This window comes from Callithrix jacchus, chromosome 11, assembly GCF_049354715.1.
Source record: "Callithrix jacchus isolate 240 chromosome 11, calJac240_pri, whole genome shotgun sequence".
Lineage (NCBI taxonomy): Eukaryota > Metazoa > Chordata > Mammalia > Primates > Cebidae > Callithrix > Callithrix jacchus.
In genome coordinates, this window is record NC_133512.1 from 3,776,154 (window position 1) to 3,803,398 (window position 27,245).

The 27,245-nt window shown below is 38.8% G+C and overlaps 1 protein-coding gene across 3 annotated transcripts in view; it reads right to left on the reverse strand.

Annotated features, from left to right (window-relative positions):
* Positions 1-27,245, reverse strand: part of DPY19L1 (dpy-19 like C-mannosyltransferase 1) — a 112,876-nt gene that overhangs the window by 59,076 nt on the left and 26,555 nt on the right. For all 3 annotated transcript variants that reach the window (XR_004727768.3, XM_035253154.3, XM_035253153.3), the window contains exons 5-7: positions 25,663-25,783; positions 24,805-24,898; positions 2,860-2,917 (exon numbers count right to left, since the gene is read on the reverse strand). Coding sequence is in view for 2 of the 3 variants with exons in the window: in XM_035253154.3 (XP_035109045.3) it covers positions 2,860-2,917; positions 24,805-24,898; positions 25,663-25,783 (273 nt within the window). In the remaining variant the exon portion in view is untranslated. The remainder of the gene's footprint in view (positions 1-2,859; positions 2,918-24,804; positions 24,899-25,662; positions 25,784-27,245) is intronic.

The window sequence follows — 27,245 nt, forward strand, 5'->3', positions numbered from 1 at the left end:
AGCCTGATCAATGAAAACATCTGCAGAGTTTTGATTATAAAATGTATAACATCAATATTACTGATCATTATTATGATCCCTTTTATTGAATTTTCACAAGTTTCAGATTTAAAGATTTTAAATTCGTTTTAAATAATTTATTTAATAATCAAGGTATTCATGCTACACATTTTATAACTAGTTTGTTCAGGCAAAATTTTTCCCTTGTAAACCATATGAGGAAACAGAAAATTTTAAAAAAGTAAAAAATGCATTTAGTACAGAGCAAACTAAATAATGGAAATACAACTTAAATGCAAGTAACAACTCACAACTATTCTCTGTAGCATAAACCAATCCCTCATAAAATCAAAGTAACTCTCCTAAGAAAGTAAGGTACCAATTAGCAACCCAATTAGTAACCAGCATTCCAGTGAATAATGCCCTGCAAAAGCTCTCTAAATAGATACTTTTGTCCACAGAGGAAGTGTATACTAAAAAATCAGAAAAAATAAAGTCTGACAATCTCATTACCTGAAAACAAAAATACACTGAGTTCTCACTAATATTTTACCCAAAAGCGGTTTATAATCTCAATGTTAACATGACACAAAAAGGTCACTTTTCTACCCAAAAGCTATCTGTGTTTTCACATGTAATTCGGTTCGTCTTTCCCTAGAAGAGCGACGTCCACGCATCCTTTTCAGCTACACCACGTCGTTGAAAAGTATCAGACACAATTCATCAGCCTGAAAAGCCAGCTGAATAGTCTGAATTCCATTGTTAGAATTTAAAAAAAACTTTGTAAGGAAGATGTTCTTGCCACATGAGTATCAAAATTATAAGAAAACACAAAACTAAGAATTAAAAAACTTGGTATACACTGAGGGTAGCACAACAGACCTTTGCACTGTACAAACAGTGGTCTTCCTAGTGGTCTAGGTTCCAAAACTCCGAATAATTGCTTTCCTCTAACACCTTACTGTTAACACACAATGCTTCTTTCTTCCATTATTAAATGTTTATTCCCCATTTCTTAGGTCATTCTCGCAGAATCTGTGGTTAAAAGTTTTAAAGTGGGCCAGGCGCAGTGGCTCATGCCTATAATCCCAGCACTTTGGGAGGCCAAGGCGGGTGGATCACGAGGCCAAGAGATCAAGACCATCCTGGTCAACATGGTGAAACCCCGTCTCTACTAAAAAAAAAAATACAAAAATTAACTGGGCACAGTGGCGCGCGCCTGTAGTCCCAGCTACTTGGGAGGCTGAGGCAGGAGAATTGCTTGAACCCAGGAGGTGGAGGTTGGGGTGAGCCGAGATCGTGCTATCGCACTCCAGTCTAGGTAACAAGAGCAAAACTCCATCTCAAAAAAAAAAAAAGAAAAGTTTTCAAGTGTTTCATGGTCCACACTATCACAATGTGCAGGTTCCATAGTCAGGAAAAGCCACATCTATTTTTTTTTAAACACATGCCACACCAATTAACTGATGCATGTTGTAACCAGTTGTCAAATACTCTAGCTTTACATTTCTGGGATTCTAAATACTAACACCACATTAGCTAAATATCCATTAGTAATGCTGACTAAAAAGAAGTCCAGCATTGACTCTGTATTATGCTTGGAGATGACAACTCTTACAGCACATGTTAAAACATGTGCATATTCAAATACTGCAGGCACTAAGTGTATAAAATGCATGGAATGACAAGGTCCCTTCACATAAAGCCAGCTGACCTTTATTCTTTTCTCCCTCCAACAAAACTTACATGAAAGAAATCTAGACAGAGATGTATTTCTAGAAATTCATTTACAACTATGATCAATCCAGAAAAAAGAAATCATTGATACCCTGAATTTATATTAGAATTTAAACTAAGTAACAGTAATAATACAAGCTAACAACTATACAGCAGCTACCATGGGCTAAACATTGTTCTAGGCATTTACACATATGATTACATTTAGTCTCTGCAATAATACTATGAGGTGGGTAACGTCATTATTTCCATTTACAAAGAGGAAACTAAGGCAAAGAGAGATTAGATGACTTGCTCAGGTCACACAGCCACTAAATGGCAGTCAGGATTTGAGCCTGCATAACCTGGATCCAGTCTATACTCTTCACAATGTTGTTCTCTTTAGAAAGCCCTTGAGTACTTTTTGCAAGAAATACTCAAATATTTTGCAAAAAGTAAATATATTAATACATAAATGTCAATACATTGAAATAAGAATATACTGTGTAGCTCCTGCAACGAAAAGTTATCCCCACAAAAGAAAGTTATACTGATTACCAGCTTACTTCCATTATTCCTAAAACATGAGCTTTCACAGTTTTAAAATAATACAAAGAAGTGATACTTGAGGCTAGGCATGGTGGCTTACACCTGTAATCCCAACACTTTCAGAGACCAAGGCAGGAGGATTGCTTGAGGCCAGGAATTTGAGACTGGCCTGGGCAAAATAATTAGATCCCATATCTATAAAAATTTTTAAAAATTAGCTGAGCATGGTGATAAGCATCTGTAGTCCCAGCTATTCTGGAAGCTGAGGCAAGAGTGTCACTTGAGCCCAGGAGTTTGAGGCTGCAGTGAACTATGATCATACCACTGCACTCCACACTGGCAACAAGAAGAGACCCTGCCTCAAAAAAGAAGAATATTTAAATAGATACAGACCCCACTATTTCGTCAAATTACTAAGACTTATATCACATAAAAAGCATAATGGTCATGAAAAGTTAACTTAAGGTGAATGCCAGTGTTTAAATTTTGAATCAAAATAAGATCAAACATTTAAAGAATGCCATTATAGATTAAATTTAAAGACGAAAACTGCATTTCCCGGAGTAATTCTGAGAATAGTTTTTGATTACCTACCTCTCCATGATTGAAAAAGAAGCACAACACTGTAACCAGGCCTCCTAATCGGCTGCCACTGGAAAAAAAGATAAGAAAACATAACTCAAATAACAAAAATTCAGGTCAATCCTAATAAAAACCTTAAAATACATAATACCACAACCTCTGGTATTAGAAAAGATTTTAGTCACACTAAAACTCTCCTATGCTTATTTACAAAATTGTTTATTCCCTTCAAAGTATAATTAGTTAAAATAATCTTTTTTCATTTTTTAAAAATTATTTGCTATCTTTAAAATGCATAGACTCAGAAAAGCACGCAAGCTGAAAGGGAATAAAAAATTCTTACTAATCATATTACTGTACATCATGCAACCTGATTTTTCTTTTTATTTTCTTTAGTACTTCATATTTATTTGTGTCTTTCAGCATTTCTCAAACTATTTTCCTTGGGACAGATGATATACATTAGGAAAGGGGTGAGAAAGATGGGCAAGGAAAGGGATCCATGGTCATAAGGATGGAAAACCCTGCACTGGCTACCTGCTCCTAGAAATTCACAAGGCACTTCCACACATTAAAGACTTAATTCTGTATTTCCCAAACCCAGTCTCCAAGCTACTTTTCTACAGAATACACTTGAGAAATACCAGTTTATAGATAAAGTTTTATGTTTTACTTGTTTTCAAAAAACTGGAATAGAACACAAATATCAAAGTATGACAATCGGGCTTATAACTCTAGGTAAGAAATTATAATGGTATAATCTGGTAGTTCTAACAATTAACCTTTGTTTGCTCAGGTAAGAGTGAAATGTGTTCCCACCGTCCCCCAAGTCTGCGTAGAGGACATAAGGCTATGTTTAGGTTTATTTCCTCATGTTCTCCATCTTTACTCTTGAGGTTTTCTTATCATTTTAGCTCATGCCGCTCTCTCGTTACTTTACCCAAATATCCTTCCTTCTTTTTCTCTATCTATAAGTATAGGTATACCACAGAGAGGTCAGAGAGGAAACAAAGAACCAGATGGCATAGGCATAAAAGGCCTTGTATTTACTCTTGCAATGTATGAATGAGGGAAAGCGGAAGAGACGGGTGCAATGGCCAGCAGGGATAATCCATGTAGGGAATATCCAGAAGGAGACAGGTAGGGCTGGGACTCCAGCACAGGTTGTCTATTTGCCTTGGCAAAAGAGAAGGAGGGAGACTGACAGCATATTCATTGGCAGGTATTTTGTGGCGTTTTCGTGTTCCCCACAGAGCAGAAGACACAGCTACTTGCTGCCAGAGAGAAAAGATGGCAGAATTAAAGGTCTGAGGAAAGAGAGAAATGTCTGGAATACCACTCACATTTCAGGAGAGTGTTCACTAGGGAAAACACAAGTGCTGCTGGGATAGCTTAAGGAAACAACTGAGGCTGCAGAACACAAATCTATAGGGTCCCTAATCCTAAGACTGTGATTTTTGCCTATCGATGATCAGCCTACAAAGCACAAATGAGGCTGGCAGTGATGGCTCATGCCTGTAGTCCCAGCACTTTGGGGGGCTGAGATGGGCAGATCATGAGGTTAGGAGTTCAAGACCAGCTTGGCCAACATGGTGAAACCCCATCTCTACTAAAAACACAAAAATTAGCCAGGCATGGGGTGGGCGCCTGTAATCCCAGCTGCTTGGGAGGCTGAGGCAGGAGAATCACTTGAGCCCTGGAGGCAAAGGTTGCAGTGAACCAAGATCAAGCCATTGCACTCCAGTCTGGGCAACAGAGCAAGACTCCATCAAAGAGAAAGAGAAAGAGAAAGAGAGGAAAAAAGAAAGCAAGGAAAGAAGGAAAAAGAGAAAGAAAGAGAAAGAAAAAAAAAGATAAGAAAGAGGGAGGGAGGGAGGGAGGGAAATGAAACAAAAGGAAAGGAAAGAAAGGAAGAGAGAAAGAGAAAGAGGGAAGGAGAGCAGAGAAAGAGAAAGAAAGAAACAGAGAGAGAGAGAAAGAAAGAGAGAGAGAGAGAGAGAGAACATGCAAGCACAAATGAAATATAAAAGAGCAAAGAAACTGAGGACATTGGCCAGAAAGTGGCTGAAGTGACGGATCACTGAAATGAGAGCAACAGATAGAGAAGCTTAGAAAGCAGGCCAAGGGCCGGGCGCGGTGGCTCACGCCTGTAATCCCAGCACTTTGGGAGGCCAAAGTGTGTGGATCACGAGGTCAAGAGATTGAGACCATCCTGGTCAACATGGTGACACCCCATCTCTACTAAAAATACAAAAATTAGCTGGGCATGGTGGCACGTGCCTGTAATCCCAGCTACTCGGGAGGCTGAGGCAGGAGAATTGCCTGAACCCAGGAGGCGGAGGTTGTGGTGAGCCGAGATCGCGCCATTGCACTCCAGCCTGGGTAACAAGAGCGAAACTCCGTCTCAAAAAAAAAAAGAAAGAAAGCAGGCCAGGAAGTGGAAGCCAGGGTTCTCTCCTGAAAGGTGCACTACATCTTCTTCAAAAGAAAAGCACACAGGCTATGCCCAGGCTTCATCACAAGCGATTAGAAATTAGAAAGATTAAGACAGAGTTCAGGGTTTAAGAAAACAAATAAATATATTTTAATGTTTTGAACTTACTCTAACAAGACAAAAAACATAGAAGTTTATAGAATAAAAAATGTGATTTTCTTGTGCTACCCTCTCCCAATCCTATTCACCTAAGAACATTTTTGTATGTGTGTGTCCTCCCAAATCTCTAACCACAAACAAACACATATTTTCTACGTGATCCTATTAACATCTCTCTGAAACGTGTTCCTTTTCTAATTAATCTAGCATAAAGATTATTCCTAATCAATACCTGTAACCTTAAAGGCATTATTTTTATAGATGGCAAATACTGCGTAGTATAAATATATTTGTTTAGCCCATTCCACATTACTGAACATATAAATATTTTTCAATTTCTTGCTATAATAAAAAACATCCTCATACATGTAAATACTGGCACTTTTGTTTTGGCAGGAAGGACCTGACTGTGAGGCAGCAAGTCAGAGAATGTAGGCTGTGCCTACGTGGACTGTCCTAGCCACAGGGATGCAGGAGGTCATTTCTCCATCCCTCGAGCAGCATCTCCTGTGCTTTTCAAATTCTGCCCTTAAGTAAGCACTTACTTGTACAGAGCATCATTTTAACGGTTTGTTTTGACAACATTCATTTCTCTTCCATGAACTGCTTATTCACATTCTTGTCTATTTTTCTATTAGATTGTCTGTTTCCCTACTTAAAAATTAGGGTTATCAAACCTCTGACTGTCAAATGTGAACATAACATTTAAAAGCTGTCCAAAAAAAACCACTTTAAGCCTTGAGAGAGATGTGACTGTGATTTGAGTCATTTATGGTCACAACTTTCGTTCTCAGATTATAGATTAACTCACTTCCTTATTTTTCTTGTTCAGTACAGTAACTAGAGAATTAAACAATGTCAGGAACAAAAACCTCCTGCCTTTTTTCCCCAGAGAACCGGTCTCGCTCTGTCACCCAAGCTAGGGTACAGTGGCACAATCATGGCTCACTACAGCCTTGAACTCATGGGCTCCAGCAATCCTTCTGCCTCAGCCTCCAGAGTAGCTGAGACTACATGTGTGAACCTGCCTTTGTAATTAACAACCCCTGTATTCAATTGCCCTTTGTTGTTTTACTTAGCTTAGATCAGACTATAGAAAACCCACCATTATTACATTCTGCTAAAAAAAAAAAAGTTAAATGTACCCTTCCACCTATAACAATCAAACTGCTGTAACTATGTGCCGACCAGTAGGAATAATGCTGTATTCCCACTAAAATCCCTCTAGTCTCTGCCTATGTGAATGAAACCTAAACTTCCCTACTTCCAAAGGCTGGCTTCATTCCTTTGGAGTTGGTGTTTCTGAGTGGTCCACTCTCAGAATCTAAAGAGCTTTGAGCTTTGTACTTGAATAGATGCTCTTTAGATTCTGATCTTTTTGATTATTTGAACACATATGTGTGACAAAGTATTTTGACATAATTTATGTGGTATTCTGTCAGAAAGAATTTTTAACTTTTATGTATTTAAATATGTTGATATTTTCCTTTATTTCTTGTGTACTTCCTGTCTAGTCTCTGAAGGTCTTCTATACATCAAAATATATAGTTTCCTGAAATTACTGGCCAGCCATATGCAGAAGGCAGAAACTGGACCCCTTCCTGACACCTTACACTAAAATTAACTCCAGATGGATTAAAGACTTAATCATAACACCTAACACCATAAAAACCCTAGAAGAAAATCTAGGCAAAACCATTCAGGACATAGGCATAGGCAAGGACTTCATGACTAAAACACCAAAGCATTGGCAACAAAAGCCACAATAGACAAATGGGACCTAATCAAACTCCACAGCTTCTGCACAGCAAAAGAAACAGTCATTAGAGTAAACCAGCAACCAACAGAATGGGAAAAAAATTTTACAATCTACCCATCTGACAAAGGGCTAATATCCAGAATCTAAAAAGCACTAAAACAGATTTACAAGAAAAAAACAAACAAGCCCATTTAAAAGTGGGCGAATGATATGAACAGACACTTTACAAAAGAAGACATATATGAGGCCAATAAACATGAAAAAATGATTGTCATCACTTGTCATTAGAGAAATGCAAATCAAAACTACATTGAGATACCATCTCACGCCAGTTAGAATGGCGATCCTTAAAAAATCTGGAGACAGCAGATGCTGAAGAGGATGTGCAGAAATAGGAACACTTTTACACTGTTGGTGGGAGTGTAAATTAGTTCAACCATTGTGAAAGATCATGTGGTGATTCCTCAAGGACCTAGAAATAGAAATTCCATTTGACCCAGCAATCCCATTACTGGGTATATACCCAAAGGATTATAAATCGTTCTATTATAAGGACACATGCCCACGAACGTTCACTGCAGCACAGTTTATAATAGCAAAGACTTGGAACCAATGCAAATGCCCATCGACAATAGACTAGACAGGGAAAATGTGGCACATATACACTGTGGAATACTATGCAGCCATAAAAAATGATGAGTTTCTATCCTTTGTAGGGACATGGATGAAACTGGAAACCATCATTCTCAGCAAAGACACAAGAACAGAAAATCAAACACCGCATGTTCTCGTTCATAGGCAAGTGTTGAACAATGAGAACACATGGACACAGGGAGGGGAGCATCACACACTGGGGTCTGCTGGGGGGAACTAGGGTAGAGACAGTGGTGGGGTGAGGAGTTGGGGAGGGATAACATGGGGAGAAATGCCAATTATAGGTGATGGGGAGGAAGGCAGCAACCACACTGCCATGCATGTACCTATGCAACAATCTTGCATGTTCTCCACATGTACCCCAAAACCTAAAATGCAATAAAATATATTTTTTTAGAAAAAGAAATTTCTTCTAGTATAATTAGTTGCATTTTCCACTTAGCTCTTTCACCCTAATGTTGTTCTTTCTGAAATAGCCAATTATACTAAAATCATTTATCAAGTAAACATCCCTTTTACCGGTGAAATGAAATTCAGCCTTTACCTCATATTAATTTCTTACAGTGCTAGACTCTGTTCTATTTCATTCAACTGACTTAATTCTGTATTTTTATATGACACTATTTTATTACTACAGCATTATGGTAATTTTAATACATGATATTAAAAAGCTTCCCACTCCCCAACTGCTCTTATTTTTAAAGTTTTTTTTTTTTAGGTAATTCTTACCAGCTTATTCGTATAGGTAACATCTGAACCAGTCTCCCAACCCTGCTCCCCAAAAATTGTCAGGTTTCTGATCAGAATGACATTAAATTTATATATAATTTGGGTCAGGAAGGACTGTCATTTATATGATGGTCATTCAGTTGCACAGTATATCTCTCTCCATTTACTCAATTCTAATTGTACTTTTTTATTTTTGTTTTTTTTTTTTTTTTTTTTTTTTGAGAAGGAGTTTCGCTCTTGTTACCCAGGCTGGAGTGCAATGGCGCAATCTTGGCTCACCGCAACCTCCGCCCCCTGGGTTCAGGCAATTCTCCTGCCTCAGCCTCCTGAGTAGCTGGGATTACAGGCACGCGCCACCATGCCCAGCTAATTTTTTGTAATTTTTAGTAGAGACTGGGTTTCACCATGTTGACCAGGATGGTCTCGATCTCTTGACCTCGTGATCCACCCCCCTCGGCCTCCCAAAGTGCTGGGATTACAGGCTTGAGCCACCGCGCCCAGCCCTAATTGTACTTTTTTAAATACAAATTGTGGGAGCCAGGGACAGTGGCTCACACCTGTAATCTCAGCACTATGGAAGGCTAAGGCAGGTAGATCACTTGAGGCTAGGAATTTGAGACCAGCCTGCCCAACATGACAAAATTCTGTCTCCACGAAAATACCAAAAAAAAAAAAAAAAGCCAGGTGTGGTAGTGCACAACTGCAGTCTCAGCTACTCAGGAGGCTGACTCAAGAATCATTTGAACCAGGAAGCCGGAGGCTACAGTAAGAAATTGTGCCACTGCACTCCAGCCTGGGTAACAGAGTGAAACTGTCTCAAAAAATAATAATAAATTATTTTTTGGACAAGCAATATTAAGAGTCAAGTACCAAAAGTTAAAACTTCCAGAAACACAAAGAGAACATAATAAAATTTCATCACAGTGGAATATTTTAATTCTTTCAGAATCTGACAGGTCAAGTAAGCTAAAAGAAACATATTATGGATTCGAAGGAGGTAACTGACAATCTCAATGTTGTGACTATATAGAGATAATACATAATTTTCTCATATCCCTGGAACATCTAGTTGCAAAGGCACCTCATTCTCTGATTACAATCTAAAACAACCTGAAACACAAGAAAGATTAAAAAAATGACACAGAAAATTTAAGTCAAATTCCTTTTTAAAAATTCCCTGGAAAAACAAGGAATCAAAATGGAAATTTAATAACTTCAATTTTTTAAATGGCAGAGTAAAGGTAGAGAAAGGATAAAAGACTCACAAATCCAATTCCCTGACCAAATCTCAAGATGAGGTTTGCCTGAGAAGGTGCATACTCTCAGGCAGTTACCATAAAACCTGGGACGCTCTGAAGCTGGACAACTTCCTGAGGGCAGAACCACTGTGACAACACTCCTTTTTCACCAAAATCACTAAAATACCGGCCATGGTCCAACATCTTCCATGAATATGAGCTCAGCTTTGCTTAACTAACAAAGGAGGCAGATTTTTCTAGTACACTTTTGGGAACTACAAAGGTAGAGGAGAATAAAATTGGTTTATTGCAAGGAATGTTTTAAGCTAGAATCGTGATGAAATGATGTGACTTGAAACATATCTAAAATAGTGTTCTCGGTATCTTCCCTCTCACCCCAATCCACAGAGACTACTACGTAAGTCCTTTCATTTTGCTAAACAGAAAAGATGCAGCAATCTGAATACCTAAAATTGTTTTAATTTTTTTCCCATTATAGTTGGTCAGTTGATATTTTAGCATTCCCTAGTGGTTAAGAAAAAAAAGTCTCTTTTGCAATATTACCAGCAACTGTCAGAAAATATGAACGCTCCTATTGGGCAAATTTTAAAACATTCTAGGCTTGCTAAACATATACCACATTTACCCATACATCTTATTTACCTGAACTTTGATTTTTCTTAGATATAAAATGAGGGGTTATTTAAAAATAAAGCTAAAGAGGATCTAAAAATGCTTTCCTGTTCTAAAATTTAAGAATTCTATAGTTCTCTTCTTTCCTACCTATTACAGTTGTATAGATTTAAATCAATTATCAAGTTTTGCTATTTCACTAATCATTGAGATTTTTATCTCTATTTACAAAAATGATGAACCATGCAAAGTTAAACTTTTGAAAAGAAAAAAGTGATTATAGTTAATTCAAAACTATATTAAATAACTGGAGAGTAAGTTTTCTTATTGTTGCATAAATGCTTAAGAAAGAGAAAATGGAAAAAAATTTGGAAATAACCCAATTAAGATAATTTCCAATCGTAGGTTGGAGATTTAAGGCTGGGGTACCTTCTCAGCCAAATGAAGAAATCCCAAGCAGGCCTGATTCAGAGCTGAGAACCTTCCCCTATACTCATGGGGGGCGGGGGCAGGGGAGGATTCACTGGTTACTAAAAAAAGAGATAGAAAAGAAAGATGAGGAACTAGGATAAGAATCAGGAAGGGTGAGAAAAGTTCTCAGCTTGGTCCTTCCCAGTCTGTTTCAACAAAGTGATTAACCTCTTTAACTCTCTATCTGCCAGTTCTAACAAAAGTTGTCATATATTAGACTGTAAGCTCCTCAATTCGTCCATGGTGCCTAGTGCCAAGACTTGACCATGAAAGAAAGTGAAAGGGTGTCTGAAAATAGGACTAGTCAATCAAAAGACTGCTAACACTGATTTTTTGAAAGCTTACAGCCAAACACACCACACGCCATGTCATCTTTGCCCTTGGTCCTGGCCCCAACGCAAGGCAGGGCCACGTGTTCAGGTGAGCCTCCCTCTGACCCAACCACCACTCCAACTCCTATGCAGACCTCTCCACTGTGTGCTCCAGACCCTTCATTCCATGGTGAACTACTGCCTATCCAACACATGCAGTCTCTTCCCAGACGCTTCCTCCTTGTCCTGCCTGGAAATATCACTCCGCTCTGAACAAATGCTTCCCCTGGAGCCTTCCCAGCAATTCTGCCTCCTATTATCCCGAAGTCTGTCCATTTCCCTCCATCCCACCACCACTATACCAGCCCAGGCGCCCATCCTCTTCCCCTGGGCTGCTACAGCCTCCGACACCCCCCACCCAAAGCCTGTTCCCTCTATACGCTGCAGAGCATGTTGCCTTTAACTATGAATAGACCCAATCCCACTCCATCCACACGGCCCTTTAATGGTACCCCACTGCCCACAAGGTCGAATCCAAACACCAAAACGTGTTTCCCCTGCAAACACCTCAGGACTCCCTTCACTATTCTTCCTCCTACCCACACTCTGTTATCCAGCTGCACTGTCCTCCTCACGGTTCCTCAAATGATAAGACCATATAGACAAGAGTGTGCAGAGCAGCCTAGGAGCAAGACTGGTGGGGAGCAAAGCCAAATGAGTTAATGCAGAATCATCCCAGGGTGATGGGCTGGCAGAGCAGTGGAAAGACGCCAGAGATACTCTGAAGCAGGACAGTAATAACAGGGTTTTGTGACTCCTGGCATTACAGAGGAAAGAGGAAAGTCAGAGCTATCTCCTAGAGATAGACCTAGAGGCATTGGAATGGACAGAGTGTCACTGGCTGAGACAGTGAAGACATAAAAAGGGAAAGGTTTTAGAGAAAAGATGACAATATCTCCAACCAATAACTTTCATCAATTTATGCATACTAAATAAAAATACTTATCTTTTAAATATTCATACACAACTGTTAGACCAAATGAGTTTGATTAAAGATGTGTTAGCAGGCCAAGTTAACAGAACATTAAAAAAAAAATGTAGCTGGAAAGGTTTGAGATGGTAGAATTCATAGCCTATTTAAGATGTGTTTTTAGCCAAAAATCCAACCTGTATAAGCAGTAAGTGCTTGATTTTTTGAAGATAAAGAATAAGAAAATATCACGTAAAATAATGGAGGCAAAACTGGCATGAAAAATCTAAGAAATTCAACTTTTCCTTAAAACAGGTGGAAGGCAGTGGAAGAGTAGAAAGTTAATATAAAACATTATTCCATTCTGCTGCAGAGCCTAAGAATACTGAGCACGTCATAGGTAACTTGGTTGGATCATGTGAAGAGAAGGTAGCAAAATTAACTGTGTTCATGATGATAGTCACTTCAGCTGTAAAGGGGGACATTAAGCAAAATTAAAAAGGGGTTTGACATAGAGACTAATCTTCCAGGCCCTCAGGGCTTCCGGAACATATCTAGAAATAAAGCAGCTTTGAAAAAGAATCTCTCAGGTATCAAAGAATCCACTGTGAACCTCCAATGACCAAAGAAGATAACAGAGAACAGAAAATCGGAAGATGAAGGTATTGCCCTCCAACTAGCTGGTCCCTCACGTAGAAGAAAAGCCATTTCCTGCTGACTACTTATGTCTACAAAAGGGGTCCAGGCTGTTCTCACAAAAGCTCAGAAACAATGGAGAACTGAGTAGAGACAAGGGTAAATATTCAAAAGAGGGGGAGGAGATCAGGAACAGATCAGAGGGGCCACAGGGACTCTGAGCGGCACACATTAAATATAGAGAAGTTTATGAAAAAGGTCATTTAGGCCGGGCGCGGTGGCTCAAGCCTGTAATCCCAGCACTTTGGGAGGCCGAGGCAGGTGGATCACAAGGTCAACAGATCCAGACCATCCTGGTCAACAAGGTGAAACCCCGTCTCTACTAAAATACAAAAATTAGCTGGGCATGGTGGTGCATGCCTGTAGTCCCAGCTACTCAGGAGGCTGAGGCAGGAGAATTGCTTGAACCCAGGAGGTGGAGGTTGCGATGAGCCGAGATCATGCCATTGCACTCCAGTTTGGGTAACAACAGCGAAACTCCGTCTCAAAAAAAAAAAAAGATCATTTAAATGTTCTCTTCAAAAAGCAACCCCATTGCCAGAGAAGGGATGGAAATGAGGAGAAGGGAACACTGACCCTGCCTCAGTGAGTGTGCTATCAGCCCTCATACATAAGTGTCTGCAAATGAGTGGCGGGGAGGGGGAGTGGGAGTCACTGGCACTGGGTGCTGTTTCTGCACTGAGATAAGAATCAGATATGTCTCCTGGACTCTCTCTCCTGTCTGCTGGCCACAGGCAGGGGCAGCTGAGGCTGCTAAATGAAAAATCAACACGAAGAAAGGAGCCTGAGTCTCCCCAAACAAACCAGTTACACTCTGATCACGCTGTAATAAAATCCACTAGTCACTAAGACCCACCCACTTTGCAACCTTCTAACCAACTTCTCATTCTTAGTTACAAATGTTTATTTGGTTACTTAAAATATTTCCTGTGGTTAATTTTTGCTAATATTTCACTTTCCTTTGTGTCCTATATGCTGATTAATTCCTCTCCAGATCTACAGCTGAACTGTAAACACTTACTTTATACTTTGTCAAATGTATAAAATCCATTATTTCAATTCTCCCACCCCTATCCTCTGGGGCTTCCCTCCTTAGATTCAAGCTAGGAATCACCAGGTTGTGGGGACGGAAGCTTCCAATGTGAAAAACAGAAACTAATACAAATTCAAGGGGGACCTGGAGGTAACACAGACAATGCAAAAGGCACACACATTTTCAAACCCAAGATTCTTTAGGAAAGTTGGAAATCTAACAGAAATGACAATAAAATGTAAAAATAAAATAAGGGATAAACCCTGAGGAAATTTGACTTCAAGACGTCCAATATCCAATCAATAACTTTGAAGAAAACAGGGAGGGAAATAGAGACAAAAAAGTCATTGGGAAAATAATACTAAAAAAAAAGTTCTCTGACGTGAAGAAAGTGCCAGATAGAGCCCACAAAGTATGCAATGAGAAGGATGAAATAATATCTACCACATCGTGACGTTTTAGGGAACTAAAGAGAGAAAGATGAGTCCAAAAGTGGCCAGAGGAGGAAAACTAGTCACACACAAAAGGAACTAATGGTAGAATGCCCCAGACTTTTGAAAAGCTACACTCCATCCTAGAAGACAGTCAAACAAAGCTCTTAAAAGTCTGAGGAAAAATAAAATTTGCAACCAGGCAAACCAGTAATTAAGTGTAAAAATAAAAAAGGAAATGTTCAAACATGTCAGACATACGTATTCTAAAATTATCTCTGTGACTCTGTTGGAAATTACCTGAGGATATGATCCTCAAAAGGGCGAAACAGACCAGAAAGAGACCAACTTGGGTTCCAAAAAACAACGAATCCAATGCCATAGAGGAAAGGGGAATTCTCAGGATGGTGATGAACAGAACTCCCAGGGAATCGCTAAGGACGGGTCTAGGATGGAACCAGAAACAGCTCCAGGAGGGAAGCCCCAGAGGATAGGGGTGGGAGAATTGAAATTATGGATTTTATACATTTGACAAAGTACAAAGTAAGTGTTTACAGTTCAGCTGTAGATCTGGAGAGGAATTAATCAGCATATAGGACACGAAGGAAAGTGAAATATTAGCAAAAATTAACCACAGGAAATATTTTAAGTTACCAAATAAACAATTATTTATACTACTAAATTCGGCAGTAAGCAATATTTTTACAGTCACAATAATGTAACTGTGGACTACTGTTTCACAATTGCTGAGGTTTCCAAAGAGCTGAACGTGGTTTTCCCCATCCAAAGGGATAGATGGGGTGGGAAGGCAGATGGGGCAAAGGACCACTGCTGTGCTTGATTATAAAAAGTTGAATAACGCCAAAAGATATGCATGTATACACAAAGCAGTGAAAAATCAGTGTAAAAACATACTAAGTAACATCCCCATTGTAGAGCACAATAATAAAAGAAAGTCGTTCAATTAACTTATTTAGAGACTTCTTGATATTTATCAAAAAAAAAAACAGTTATAAGGGGGCCAGGCATGGTGGCTTATGCCTGTAATCCCAGCACTTTGGGAGGCCAAGGTGTGTGGATCACTTGAGGTCGGGAGTTTGAGACCAGCCTGGCCAACATGGAGAAACCCTGACCCTACTAATAATACAAAAGTAGCTGGGCATGGTGGCACATGCCTATAATCACGGCTACTTGGGAGGCTGAGGCAGGAGAATTGCTTGAACTCGGGAGGTGGAGATTGCGGTGAGCAACAAGGGCAAAACTCTGATAAAAAAAAAATAGTTATAAGGAACAAATCACAAAAATGTTCCAGATAACATTAAAATAGATGTTCTTATTCATCACCAAAAGAAAGAATATAGTATATTTTAATCTTGGCTTGAAAATTATTAAAGAAAAACCTTCCAAAGAAAAGAGAAACTTTCTATATTGAAACCACCTAGTTTCTAGTATATTGAAACTACTAGACCATGCAAAGGTATGGAGTTACAGTCATCTTACCTGGAGGATGAGTAGTCGGGGAAATGTGTAATCACAAAAGCAGGCATTTAAGAATCCGCCCCCCAGCACACAGTATGTTACCTATCCCTCCAATGTGTAGTTAGTCCAATAAACGATTCTAAGAAAAATTAACTGAGGAAACTATTTGAATAATTATAAAATTACATGTATGACAGCTAAAAATAGAGCAAAATGAGATCCCGAAAAAATGACAATATTAGGAAGAATAAACTTCCACGTATCAACCAAAACAATGCATACAGAAATAGCCAAAGAACTGCGAACCCGGGACCTCAGAATCCTCAGGAAATGAACTATTACAGAACGGTAATATTCCAGAACCTGAGACCAGAAAAGAGAATGGGAAGTCTAGATCCTTCTTAGTGCCATGTATCTTTAAAACATTTTAAATAAAACCTTCTATGAAATATAAATAGTGGTTACTTTGGAAATGGAATAAACACTTTTTTTTCTTCATTAGGCAGGATCTTTAAACAAAAATTAACTAAAGCCACAGACAATTTAATTGCTGTGGAAAGAACCCTTAAAATGTATTCTCAAAGACAGTAGAGCACACACTCTGGTGTCCCTGTTGGCATTCAAATCCCTACTCTGCCAATGACTAACGCCGTGACCGTGGGAAAGTTATTTAATATCCTTGTGTCTCAGTTTCCTCATCTATAAAGTGGTTTACTATTTCACGGGGTAGACATATGGATTAAATTAGTTTCTGATTGTAAAGAGCTTAGACTAGAGCCTCACACATAAGCCTTATACATACACTATATTTCTCCAATCAAAAGCAGTCTTCACTGATGACTGGAATATGTAGAGGGAAGGATTCAGAATGAGTCCACTGGAAAAATACTTCCTAAATTGGTAAATGCTAGTAAAACTTACGTGATAGATAATGTATTTTTATTGTGCCTTTCATATATGGCAACCATAAGCCAAGTTTTTCTTTCAATATTTTATTATTTCACTCATTTATTCAATCAAAAAATGTTTTTGAAGGCAAGGATTCTTCTGGGTGCTTTGCAAACACTACCTTATTGCATCCTCACATAGACAACAGCATTTCTTAAATTCATTTAGGGGTCGTCTCCATTCTACTCCATCACTTCTTTAGAAATCTTCTATAATCTTCCTCTTCAGTTAACCTGACGAAACACTGCACCCTCCCTTTTACAACCCTAAAAGACATCTGTTACTTTATATTTTCTTTTACATCTAAAGGCAAACCAAAGAACTGGCAGTCACTCTAAGTTATGCTCACATCATTTATTGAAACTATATAAAAACTCAACCTTAACAGATTCCACCCACAATTTAGAGCTTCTATACAGCTTTTTTTGGTCTTTCATCCTTAATCTTGACAGCCTAAGTTTGCCAGACATCTAAGGAAAGCACCTAACACAGAAGGTGGAGACCAAAAGATGTTTTAAAAAAACAAGCTACGAGATGCCAAGATTATTTAGGGAGGGTAAAAACATCATTAAAACCCTTAGAGAGAAAGGTTATTGAATCCATGAAACAAAAATAAAATACTATTTTTTTAAAAGGAATGTTTATAGAACAAACAAAACTTCTTGGAAATTAGAAGCATGGTAATGAAAATTAAAACTCAGTAGAAGGCTTACAAAAAATAAGCTGATAAAATGTTCTAGAATCTAGAACAATTTAAGCCAAATAGCTTAAAAATTAAAAATAATGAAAATTAGAGGACTGGGAACTATGAACATTCAAACAATAAAAGTTCTGAATCAGAAAGCAAAGGGAATAAAATAAGGAGAGAAATAATTCAAGAAAATTCCCAGAAATCAAAGGCATGAGTTTCAAAATTGAAACAACCCATCAAGTATGTTTCATCATGTTTCAACATACTGCTCTGAAATTTCAAAACCAGAGACAAAGAAGATACTCTACAACCTTCCAGAGAGAGGAAGCAGAAACAAAGGTCATATACAAAAGTTTAGAAATCCGAGTAACTTAGGAACATCTGAATAGCACCATGTGAAGCAACCAATAATGTTTCAAGTCTAGAGTTCAATACTCGGCTAAACAGTGAATCGAATATGAAAGCAAATAAAGACATTTTCAAATATGCGAAGTTTCATAAATGTCTACCGCCCAGCTACGTACTCTCTCAAGACCTACTTACTAAAAGATGAAGTCTACCAAGTAAGAAAATAAACCAAGAAAGAGGAACGAACAGGGTAAGGGCATGAGATCCAACAGAAGAGAGCAGTCAAGGAAATCCCAACGCGGTGGCAAAGGGAAACGCCAAGAGGACAGACGTATATCAACCACGGAAGGGGCCCAGTCCAGAACCAAGTGCTGACTCATGCCCAGAATCTCCAGGCTTATTTTATTTGAGTAAGCCTGGACCAGATTCTGGTCTGTATTTTATCTTGGCTCCACAGGCTTCACTGCTGGCATCAGTTAAAGACACTTACATCACTCACAGAAGTTGTTCTGCTTTGATATACTCCAGAGAGCCAGGGTAAACAGAGGTGAATTCAGAAACGGGGAACAGCTCTTCCCCTGATATTTCTGCTGCATATTCAGTGCCCGGCCACACTACATTTCTGCCAGATGTCCCTACCAACTGAGTCCCACAGTTATCCCAGGACTAGCTCATGACCTTGCCTACTAATGTCCTGAGGAATCAGGCTCCTGGTTGAAAACCTGTATGGGATTTCTCAGGCCTGGCCATATGCAAGGCTTTGCATGGTAGGCCTTATAGGGAAAAGGAGCCCTTCACCCGCAAAGCATGGTCTCTCGGGGGAGTTGCAGTCGCCACTTCTGGGTGGTGAAGCTCTTCTTGTATTTGCCTTCCTAGCCCAGGAACCTTTATTTCCTGGTCCTGTTCTCTGCTGAGGCTGAGCAGAGAAGGGGCCCTTGAAGAGGCTGCTCCCCACTCCGACTCAGACTACACTCTTTGGTTCCTAGCCCTTCTCCCTTGCCCCACCACCTTAAGAACCATACAACTGTAGGAGCCTTTTGTTGTCTTTTGTTGGGGGTGAGGCATCCTGATCCTCACATCTCACCTATACCACTACAGTAAATGATTAAAGGCTTAACTCTCACTTTTGGCTTTAACCAGCCACGTCGACACCTGGCAGCTCAGCTCCCTCCTCTAGCTTAGCTGAGCACCTGACAGCCTCAGAAAGTTCCCTCAGAGAACCTAAAGACCATGACTCAGAAACTCCCTTCTTCTGGAAACTTTCATCTAACAATGGCAAAAGTGCCCTTTCCTTAAGCAGCTAGGTTTGTGCCTGATACTCAGTTTTTCAAAACTGAACACATCATATTTAAGGATATATACATGAATTATAAAGAAAAGCAAGGAGAACATTGGTCCAAAAGTTAGGATGCCATTTCCTCTGAGGGTTGGGGAAAGGAAAGTGAATGCATTAAGAAGGAATTTTAAGGGTTTGAACGCTTCTGCTAATTTATTTTTTTAATCTGTGTCACGGGTACACAAGTTTTCATTTTACTAATCTTTAAAAATGCATATAAAGATTTTACACAATTCTATAGTCATAAGATATTTTAACATATAAAAAGTATATTTTTACTGTTTATTTATTTACTGGGCCATAGATAATGCATTCATATGATAGCAATGCATAAAACAATGTAAGTACTCTCATACAGCTGTTTCTTATAAGATCCTCCACATAAACTGAAGGGAAAATGTAAAAGTGAAATTCCAGTGGAAGTATTGCATGGGGTACAATAAACAAAAGTCCTGGCAGGCAGCAGTGTCTGGGCAGCTATCAGTCAATAAGGAGCCACTCCACAGGGGCATTGTGTGTCTGCCCCAGGATGAATCATCAGCCCCACTCACTGCTCCCTGCATTCTCCAGGAGATCTCCTTAAGACGGTGCTTAATCTAGAATGAAATCAAAGGTAAACCCTAATGAGGTATTCTGGGGGCAACCTCAGATACGACACTGAATGGGAAAGAACTCAAAGCTTCTAATGTAAGATCTAAAAATCAATGTAAGTACTTTTATAATTCGACCATATTTCCCTTATCTTAGGCAAAGGAATTTCTGTCTATCTTACAGCTCTGGTTTAAAGGAGAGTAGTAGGAATTCTGAAGACAGAGGCAGCAGTAATTAGGGGAGACTACCACAGAGAAAATGAAGCTCAAAAAGATAGCACCAGAGTCCTCTCTGGTCAGCCCTGGTCTGTGAAAATCTTGAGTGGTTTCACGTATCATTTCACCATCCTAACATTCAAAACAAACCAGGCATTCTAAGGCAGGGCTGCTACCTAAGCAGAGTATGGGACAGGCGAATGGGACAAGGGCCGCACTGCTGGGGAGAAGGAGGAAGGGGTGAGAGATTAGATGGGGCAGCAAAGGGACCCAAGGGAAGTCCAATTAAAAAGTATTGTCTTAATTTTGTCACGTGACAGAGAAGGTAAGGGATGAACACATTACGAGGTGGATGGGAAGGAACGAAGAACGCAAGCCTGAAGGACAGCGACAGGCAAAGAACTGGCAGCAAGCAGGGATAAATCTAACAACCACAAAGGAATGAGCCCAAACAAAAGCACTTTTTTGATACTTCCCTGATTCCACCAGGCCTCTGTATCCCAGTATTGTACTCCCTCTTTTATTTCATCTAGTCAGAGTATTTCTGGCACACTTTTCAAAAAGGAAAGAAAAAAACTTCCGTTTAGAAACCCTGTTATTATTTGCACTCATCCTTACATAGCAGTCAAATTTATAATAAACTTTATATCCATACATATTTTCCCAGAGAAAGGTTAAACATATACACATAATTAACAGCTTCATGTGCCATCCAATCGATTTTTCCTCAACAAGGCACCATAACCTGGCTGACCCCAAACTCCAAAATAATACTAAAATCACACTAACGTGCAAAGAATAAAAAGCTTTAGTATCACCTGCTTGATATCTGCCTCGGAGTCTAACAACAAAAGCTTTTATATTTATCAATAAGAGAACCTTAAGCATATATGAATTTCTTCCAGAAGAAACTATGGGGAAAGGTTCTAACTGCCAACAACCAATGCTGCTTCTTCCTTGTAGAAAAGAGATTTCCACACACTGGGTCTTAAGAAAACGGCCTCTAGCAACTATTAGTCTGTGGCTAAGAAATATCAGGGTATCTCATGAAATAAATAACTGTAAGTATAAATCAATACAGCTTCAAAAAATAATTAACAATGAGTATTTAAAAAATAAATACTAAAATACTGAGAATTCCAGGAAAAGAATTATACCATGAGTAGGCTGTGTTTGCAAAACAGATCTCACTTCGTCTCCTCAAGTTAGAGCTTGGCAGCCTGGCTCCATTTGCCATTTGGCTGTTTTCTATTTTCCCTTCTTCCATTTCTAGTGAAATAGACTGGCTTACCTGGCTTCTGAAAATTTATATTATTTCAAAACAAATATACTTCTGAATTTAAAATGTCACAGTCAATCTGCCTGCAAATTTCTAACCTGCTAGACAAATCGCAACTTTCATTTCTTAGTGTATAATGCAACTTATATTTTTAAAAATCCTAAAAACAACTTTAGGTATCTTGCTCGGTATTTTTAACCCATATTTTAAGAAGTCTGCAGCTTTGTCCCTCTCATAATATTACAAGGGTGACTAACCATCACGGAAGAAAACATTAAGAACCAACTAGTAATCTGAAACCTCTAAATGTACTTCAGGTCAAAAACACACAAAAATGCAATGAAAAACACTGATAGAAAAGAAGTGAGAAGAGACTATTCAAAAGAACATACTTCAGGATCAACTGTGGGAAGAACCTTTCAGGATGCCTTTCAATAGAGCTGAAGAGATTGTTCAGGGTTAAGAAAAAGCCCACAAACGGCAAAAGGAAAGCTGGAAAAATGAAAACGTGTGCGGCTAGTGCAGACCACCTTGGGGTACAAGAGCTGGGTAGCACAGAAGGGGCCAGGTAAGGCACAAAGCAGTCAAGTGGGCAGAGCTGAAACAAGCTACAGCCACTGACACTGGAAGAAGAACCAGAGACAGAGGTCTGCAGAGACCCAAATGCTCAGGCCACCTTCAGCAGCAGCCTACAGACTGCTTTGCACCAAAACTACAGTAAGAAGACTTTACACAACTCAGCACACACACATATAGAGAGCAAATGAAAGTTTCTTTAAGTAAGATCTGTTTTTATTAGTGTGGTATATATTATTTACTTTGTGGTATTTTCTTTTTCATTTAAAACGAAATGGGCTCAACCCACTGAATCAATTTTAAAACTCTCTGTAAGTCATGTCCTGCAATTTGACAGACACTGGGCTGAAGTAGTCACTGCTTGACTTTGGGGACCGAGGAAAGTCAAGTGTTCCATGAGGTCATACCTCAGCGTAAATCCTGTTCTTATATTGGTCAAATTTCTTATTTATTTCACTTGCTTTGGAATAGGTTTCAATCCTATTCCAGCACAACCACTCTTCCAATCTGAATCCTCCACAACACTCGCTGAAGAACATGCATCCCAGAAAAACTGATCTGCTTATTACCTGCTTTCCATATGCTAGATTTTGGCCTTTGCCTCTCTCTGGGATGCTTTTATCCTCATGGCTTATTTCCACCTACCCAAATACCTCTGATTCCACAAGGTCACACTAAAGTAGCCCCTCCATGCAGAACAAATTTCTCCTGCCTCTGGAGTCCTAAGCACTTTATCCTTCCTTCCTATCTTCCATTCACACACACCCTGCCGCATTCCCATGCTCTCAGAGCCCAACAGTCTTGAGAAACTACTTGGTATGTATTGTATGTGTTGACTGAAAAACTGAATATGCATCTTCCATGCAGGCAGAAAACTGCCTACCAGGCATGACAGGGGCTAAAGATTGAGAAAGGTCAGAGATCAGAACGGAAACCATCGAAAACCCCTCAACCAAAACCAGAACCTTCTATTCTCATCAGCAGATAGTATCCCTTCTGCCTTTGAAAAACATTATGACAAGCATTATAAGAAAATATGAATGCTTTCACAAATGTTTACAAATTCTTTTAAGAAAGTAGCCAGGAGTGGTAGCACAACTTGTAGTTCCAGCTACTTGAGAGGCTGAGGCAGGAGGACTGCTTGAAGCCAGTGGTCTGAGGCTGTAGTACACTGTGATGACATCTGTGAATGGTCACTGGACTCCAGTCTGGGCAACAATATAGCAAGACCCCATATTAAATAAAAAAAAGTATCATAAGTACAGATTAGCAACTTAATAATAACGCCATGTTCATATTTTAACTTCTCCTATTTAAAATCTAATCTCCCAAATATAATAAAGCTACCCATAGACAGATGGGCAGTATTTAACAAAATGAATAGATACCACCAAGTTTCTCTCCCTCTGGCTCATTATGATGCACGCACACAGGCCCACTTTCCCTCAAGTCAGCCTCCTTTCCTCATTACCATATTCTTTTGGTGTAACTTATTTCCCTGTGTCTTGTTTCAGAAACAAAATCTTCCACATCATCTTTTAATCACGCATTTTTATTTTAGTCTCCCGAATTAAACAAAAGAATTTTCTTAGACCTAAGCCAGAAATATTAACATCAAACTGTCTTAAATCTATATGTAAATATATTTTACATTGATCTTCTAACAGCTTCCTCATTTGACAAATGCTTATCAAGTAACTGCTTGATACTCAGTGAGCTAGAAACTCAACATCTTTGAGGTACTAAACTGAAAATGCCACACTTCCCAAGGAAGGAAAATAATGGGATAAGAGCAAACTCAAACTCATTATCCCGCGTTGAAAATCGTGCGCAATTCTCATGTAATTCTGTACTACAGAGAATCAGTAAGCAGCAGGAAGAGCACCTAAAGAGAATATCAGGGTAAATACCTCAAACATGTGTACAGTGTAATGAACTGGCAAAAAAAAAAAAGAAAGAAGAAAAGGAAACATAAAAACCCTTAAAAAATTAGTCTTTTAGGAATGCAGCTCTACTGTAAAGAAAATCAGGTCAGATATTAAATACTGTACAGAAGACACTTCTAAATATTGTACAGAAGATAATTCTATTTTAACATTAGTAAAAAGCCATTAATATTATTTGATCATAAGTGGTCTTTTTGCTTATGCTTTATGTAAACAATATATACTGGGCAGAGCTGAAACAAGCTACAGCCATTGACATTGGAAGAAGAACCAGAGACAGCCATCTAGAAAGACCCAAATGCTCTAAGGTAAAAGCTGCTCCCTCAGGCCACCTTAAGCAGATGGACTTTTGGTGTAAAAGTCTTTTACACCAAAAGAAGTAAGACTTCACATATCTCAGCACATACACATATACACGTATATACAGCAAATGGAATATATTATTCCATAACAAGATATTATATATTCTAAAACAATAAATGGAATATATATTAGTTATGCTCAAATGCCTAGGAATATTTAAAATTTATGTCAGGCACTGTAGCTCATACCCGTAATCCCAATACTTTGGGAGGCTGAGATGGGCAGATCACATGAGCCCAGGAAGTTGAGACTAGTCTTGGCAACATAGCAAAACCCTATCTGTATAAAAAATACAAAAAATTAGCTGAGTTTGGTGGCATGCACCTGTAGTCCCAGCTACTTGACAGGCTGAAGTTGGAGGATCACTTAACCCAGGAGATGGAGGCTGCAGTGAGCAGACATCACACCACTGCACTCCAGCTTGGGTGACAGAGTGAGACCCTGCATCAAAAAAAATAGTAATTAAATTTATCAAGTATTCCCAACTCTATTTATGCCTCTAAAACTATCTTAAGTGTGGTGGGCCATGCCAGTGGTGAAATCATGCAAATATGAAATAATTTTATAATAATATCTTTTAAACATTTTCATAAAACTCAACTATAAATCAATGATTAACTATTATTTTTAATATATCTTATAAACACATACTAAAATATCATCTTACCTTAAATATGTGCCATATATGAAGAATAATGCCATCATCAATCCATTTAAAATAAAAATTACAGCAACATAAAAGCAAGCAGGATCTCCCAATCCTTTAAAAATAAACAAAACATATGTTCTAACCATATTAACCCAAATTACCTTATGTGTCTAGCAATTTATATTAAAGTGTGTTCATTTTGAAAGTGGTTGCCAAGTATTTTAACCAGTTGCCTTGGTTCCCACATGAAAACACAGCACTACTGCAGAACATAGATGAGATCATGGTAGTAGCAATGGTGGCTTTAAACAGGGCTGCCGGTTCAGGGATACACCTCCTCTGGAGGTATGGGGTCTATAACCCCTATTTTTTAGTCTCCATGGGCTTGTGACTCCTTCAACAGAGTGTGGCAGAAGTAACACTATGTAACTTCTGTAGCTAGGTAGTAAGAGGCCATCCAGTGTCCTGCTGGGAGCCTTCAGCTGCCATAGGAAAAGGCTCACTACTACACTGAGGTACTTTGCTATCAAAAAGCCCAAGTCACCCTGAAAGGCCACATGCAGGTGTCCAGGCTGACAATTCAGCTGAGCTCAGCCTCACAATCCTCCATGCCCAGGAGCCAAAATGTAAGCAAGGCAGCCTCTCAGTTAATTTCAGTCTTCCCAGACATCTGAAGCTTACTAGCAGACGTCCCTGAAATCATGGAAATAAAGCAGCCCCGCTACAGCCTGCCCAAATTCTGGAATTGCAGAATCCGCATGCATAATAAAATGGGTGTTGTTTATGCCACTAAGTTTACAGTTTAAGTTTATTATGCTGGATTAAGTTTATTATGTTACAACAGATAACTAGACAATATTACAGAAAGCAACTTACCTTCACAGCTTTCAATAGGACTAAGTCCTTCTCCTCTGGTAACCATCCAACATATCTTGGTTTGAATACCAATCAAGTCCATTATTTTGGTATAAATCCGGTACCAGCTGGCCAAAATTACCTATTTTTAAAAATATAGAGGCATTTTAAGAAATATATTAAACAATTTTCATTACTAGAATACATTTGATATATCTTGACAATTATCATATTTTCCCTTTCTATACCATCCACTTGGCTCCCTTTAAATGTAGTAAAATGAGGTTCAGAATTTCCTAGGCGGATTTTTCACTGGTCAGTTTTCAAATGTTCATCCAAAATATAGGCCTAAAAAGTGCTAATTTATGTTTTACAAAAGCTATACAACTCTACTAAGAGACATAAAAGAAGATTTGCACAAATAAAAGATACTGAGTCTACTGCTAGATTAAATTATTTTAGAGATGAATTCTCCCTCAAATTAATGCAGAAACATAAAATAACTCTAATCAAATTCCAAGTGTTTTAAATGTATCTAGAAAACTAACAAGAAAACTAAAGGGAGTGTTTTAACGAACATTACATCTTATTACTTTTAATAATTACAATAGTGTGATACTGGCACAAGAATGGCTACACAGATCAATGGAACCATTGTAGAAGTAGTGGTAAGCCACCCAGATTCCCTTTTCCAGGCTAAGGCACTTATTCCTCCAGCTGCTTGGAAGACTGGTACCTGAGAGCGAGAAGCTGAGCTCCATCCTGGGAATTGCCATGGTTGAAGGAAGTAAATTCACTCAAGGTAACACCCATCCACCCAAGGGCAATCTGCGTCCCGTGACTGACTAGTCAGTAGGGAAAGATGGCAAAGCCAGGGGCCCTTCTGTCAAGGTAGGACAACTCTGCAAGGCCATCCCAGATCCAGTGAGGCCCAAGGACTGGATGAGGACTTCACTGTGACTGCATCAAAGCTCTCCTCTTCCTCCTGCCTCATTCGCTTCATTCACCCCCTTCTTCAGGTGTTAACCCTAATGGCACTCCCTTGACTATTTCCCCCATGCAAAACTCCATCTCAAAGTTCACTTCCGATGACCTCAACCTAAGGCAATACTGAGAACAAAATCCAGAAACACAGAGAAGTATGTATGTATAATAATTTTGTGTATAAAGCAGAAAGCGTACATCAAATCAGTGGAAAGAAGATGGACCACTCATTCAGTGTTAAGTTACACACAATACCATTTTTAAAAAAAAATTCAAAGTCAGATTCCTACCCCACACTATGCATCAAAACCAATTCCAGATAAATGAAAAATGTAACTATAAAAAATGTAATTATGTTATAAAAATGAAGTTCTGTACATGTATGTATAAGATGAAAAATAAAAAGATTCATAGATATATTTTTGCATAAAAAAAGACATATACAAAGCTAAAGGGCAAACAGAAAACTGGGAAAAATGTTTTATCATATAGCATTATATTAATATCCAGTATATAATAAATGAACTCATAAAATTTTAATAGAAATATAGATAAAACACATGAATTGGCCACTATTTTTAAAAGTAAAAATGCATTATATGTATACGTATGTGTGTTAT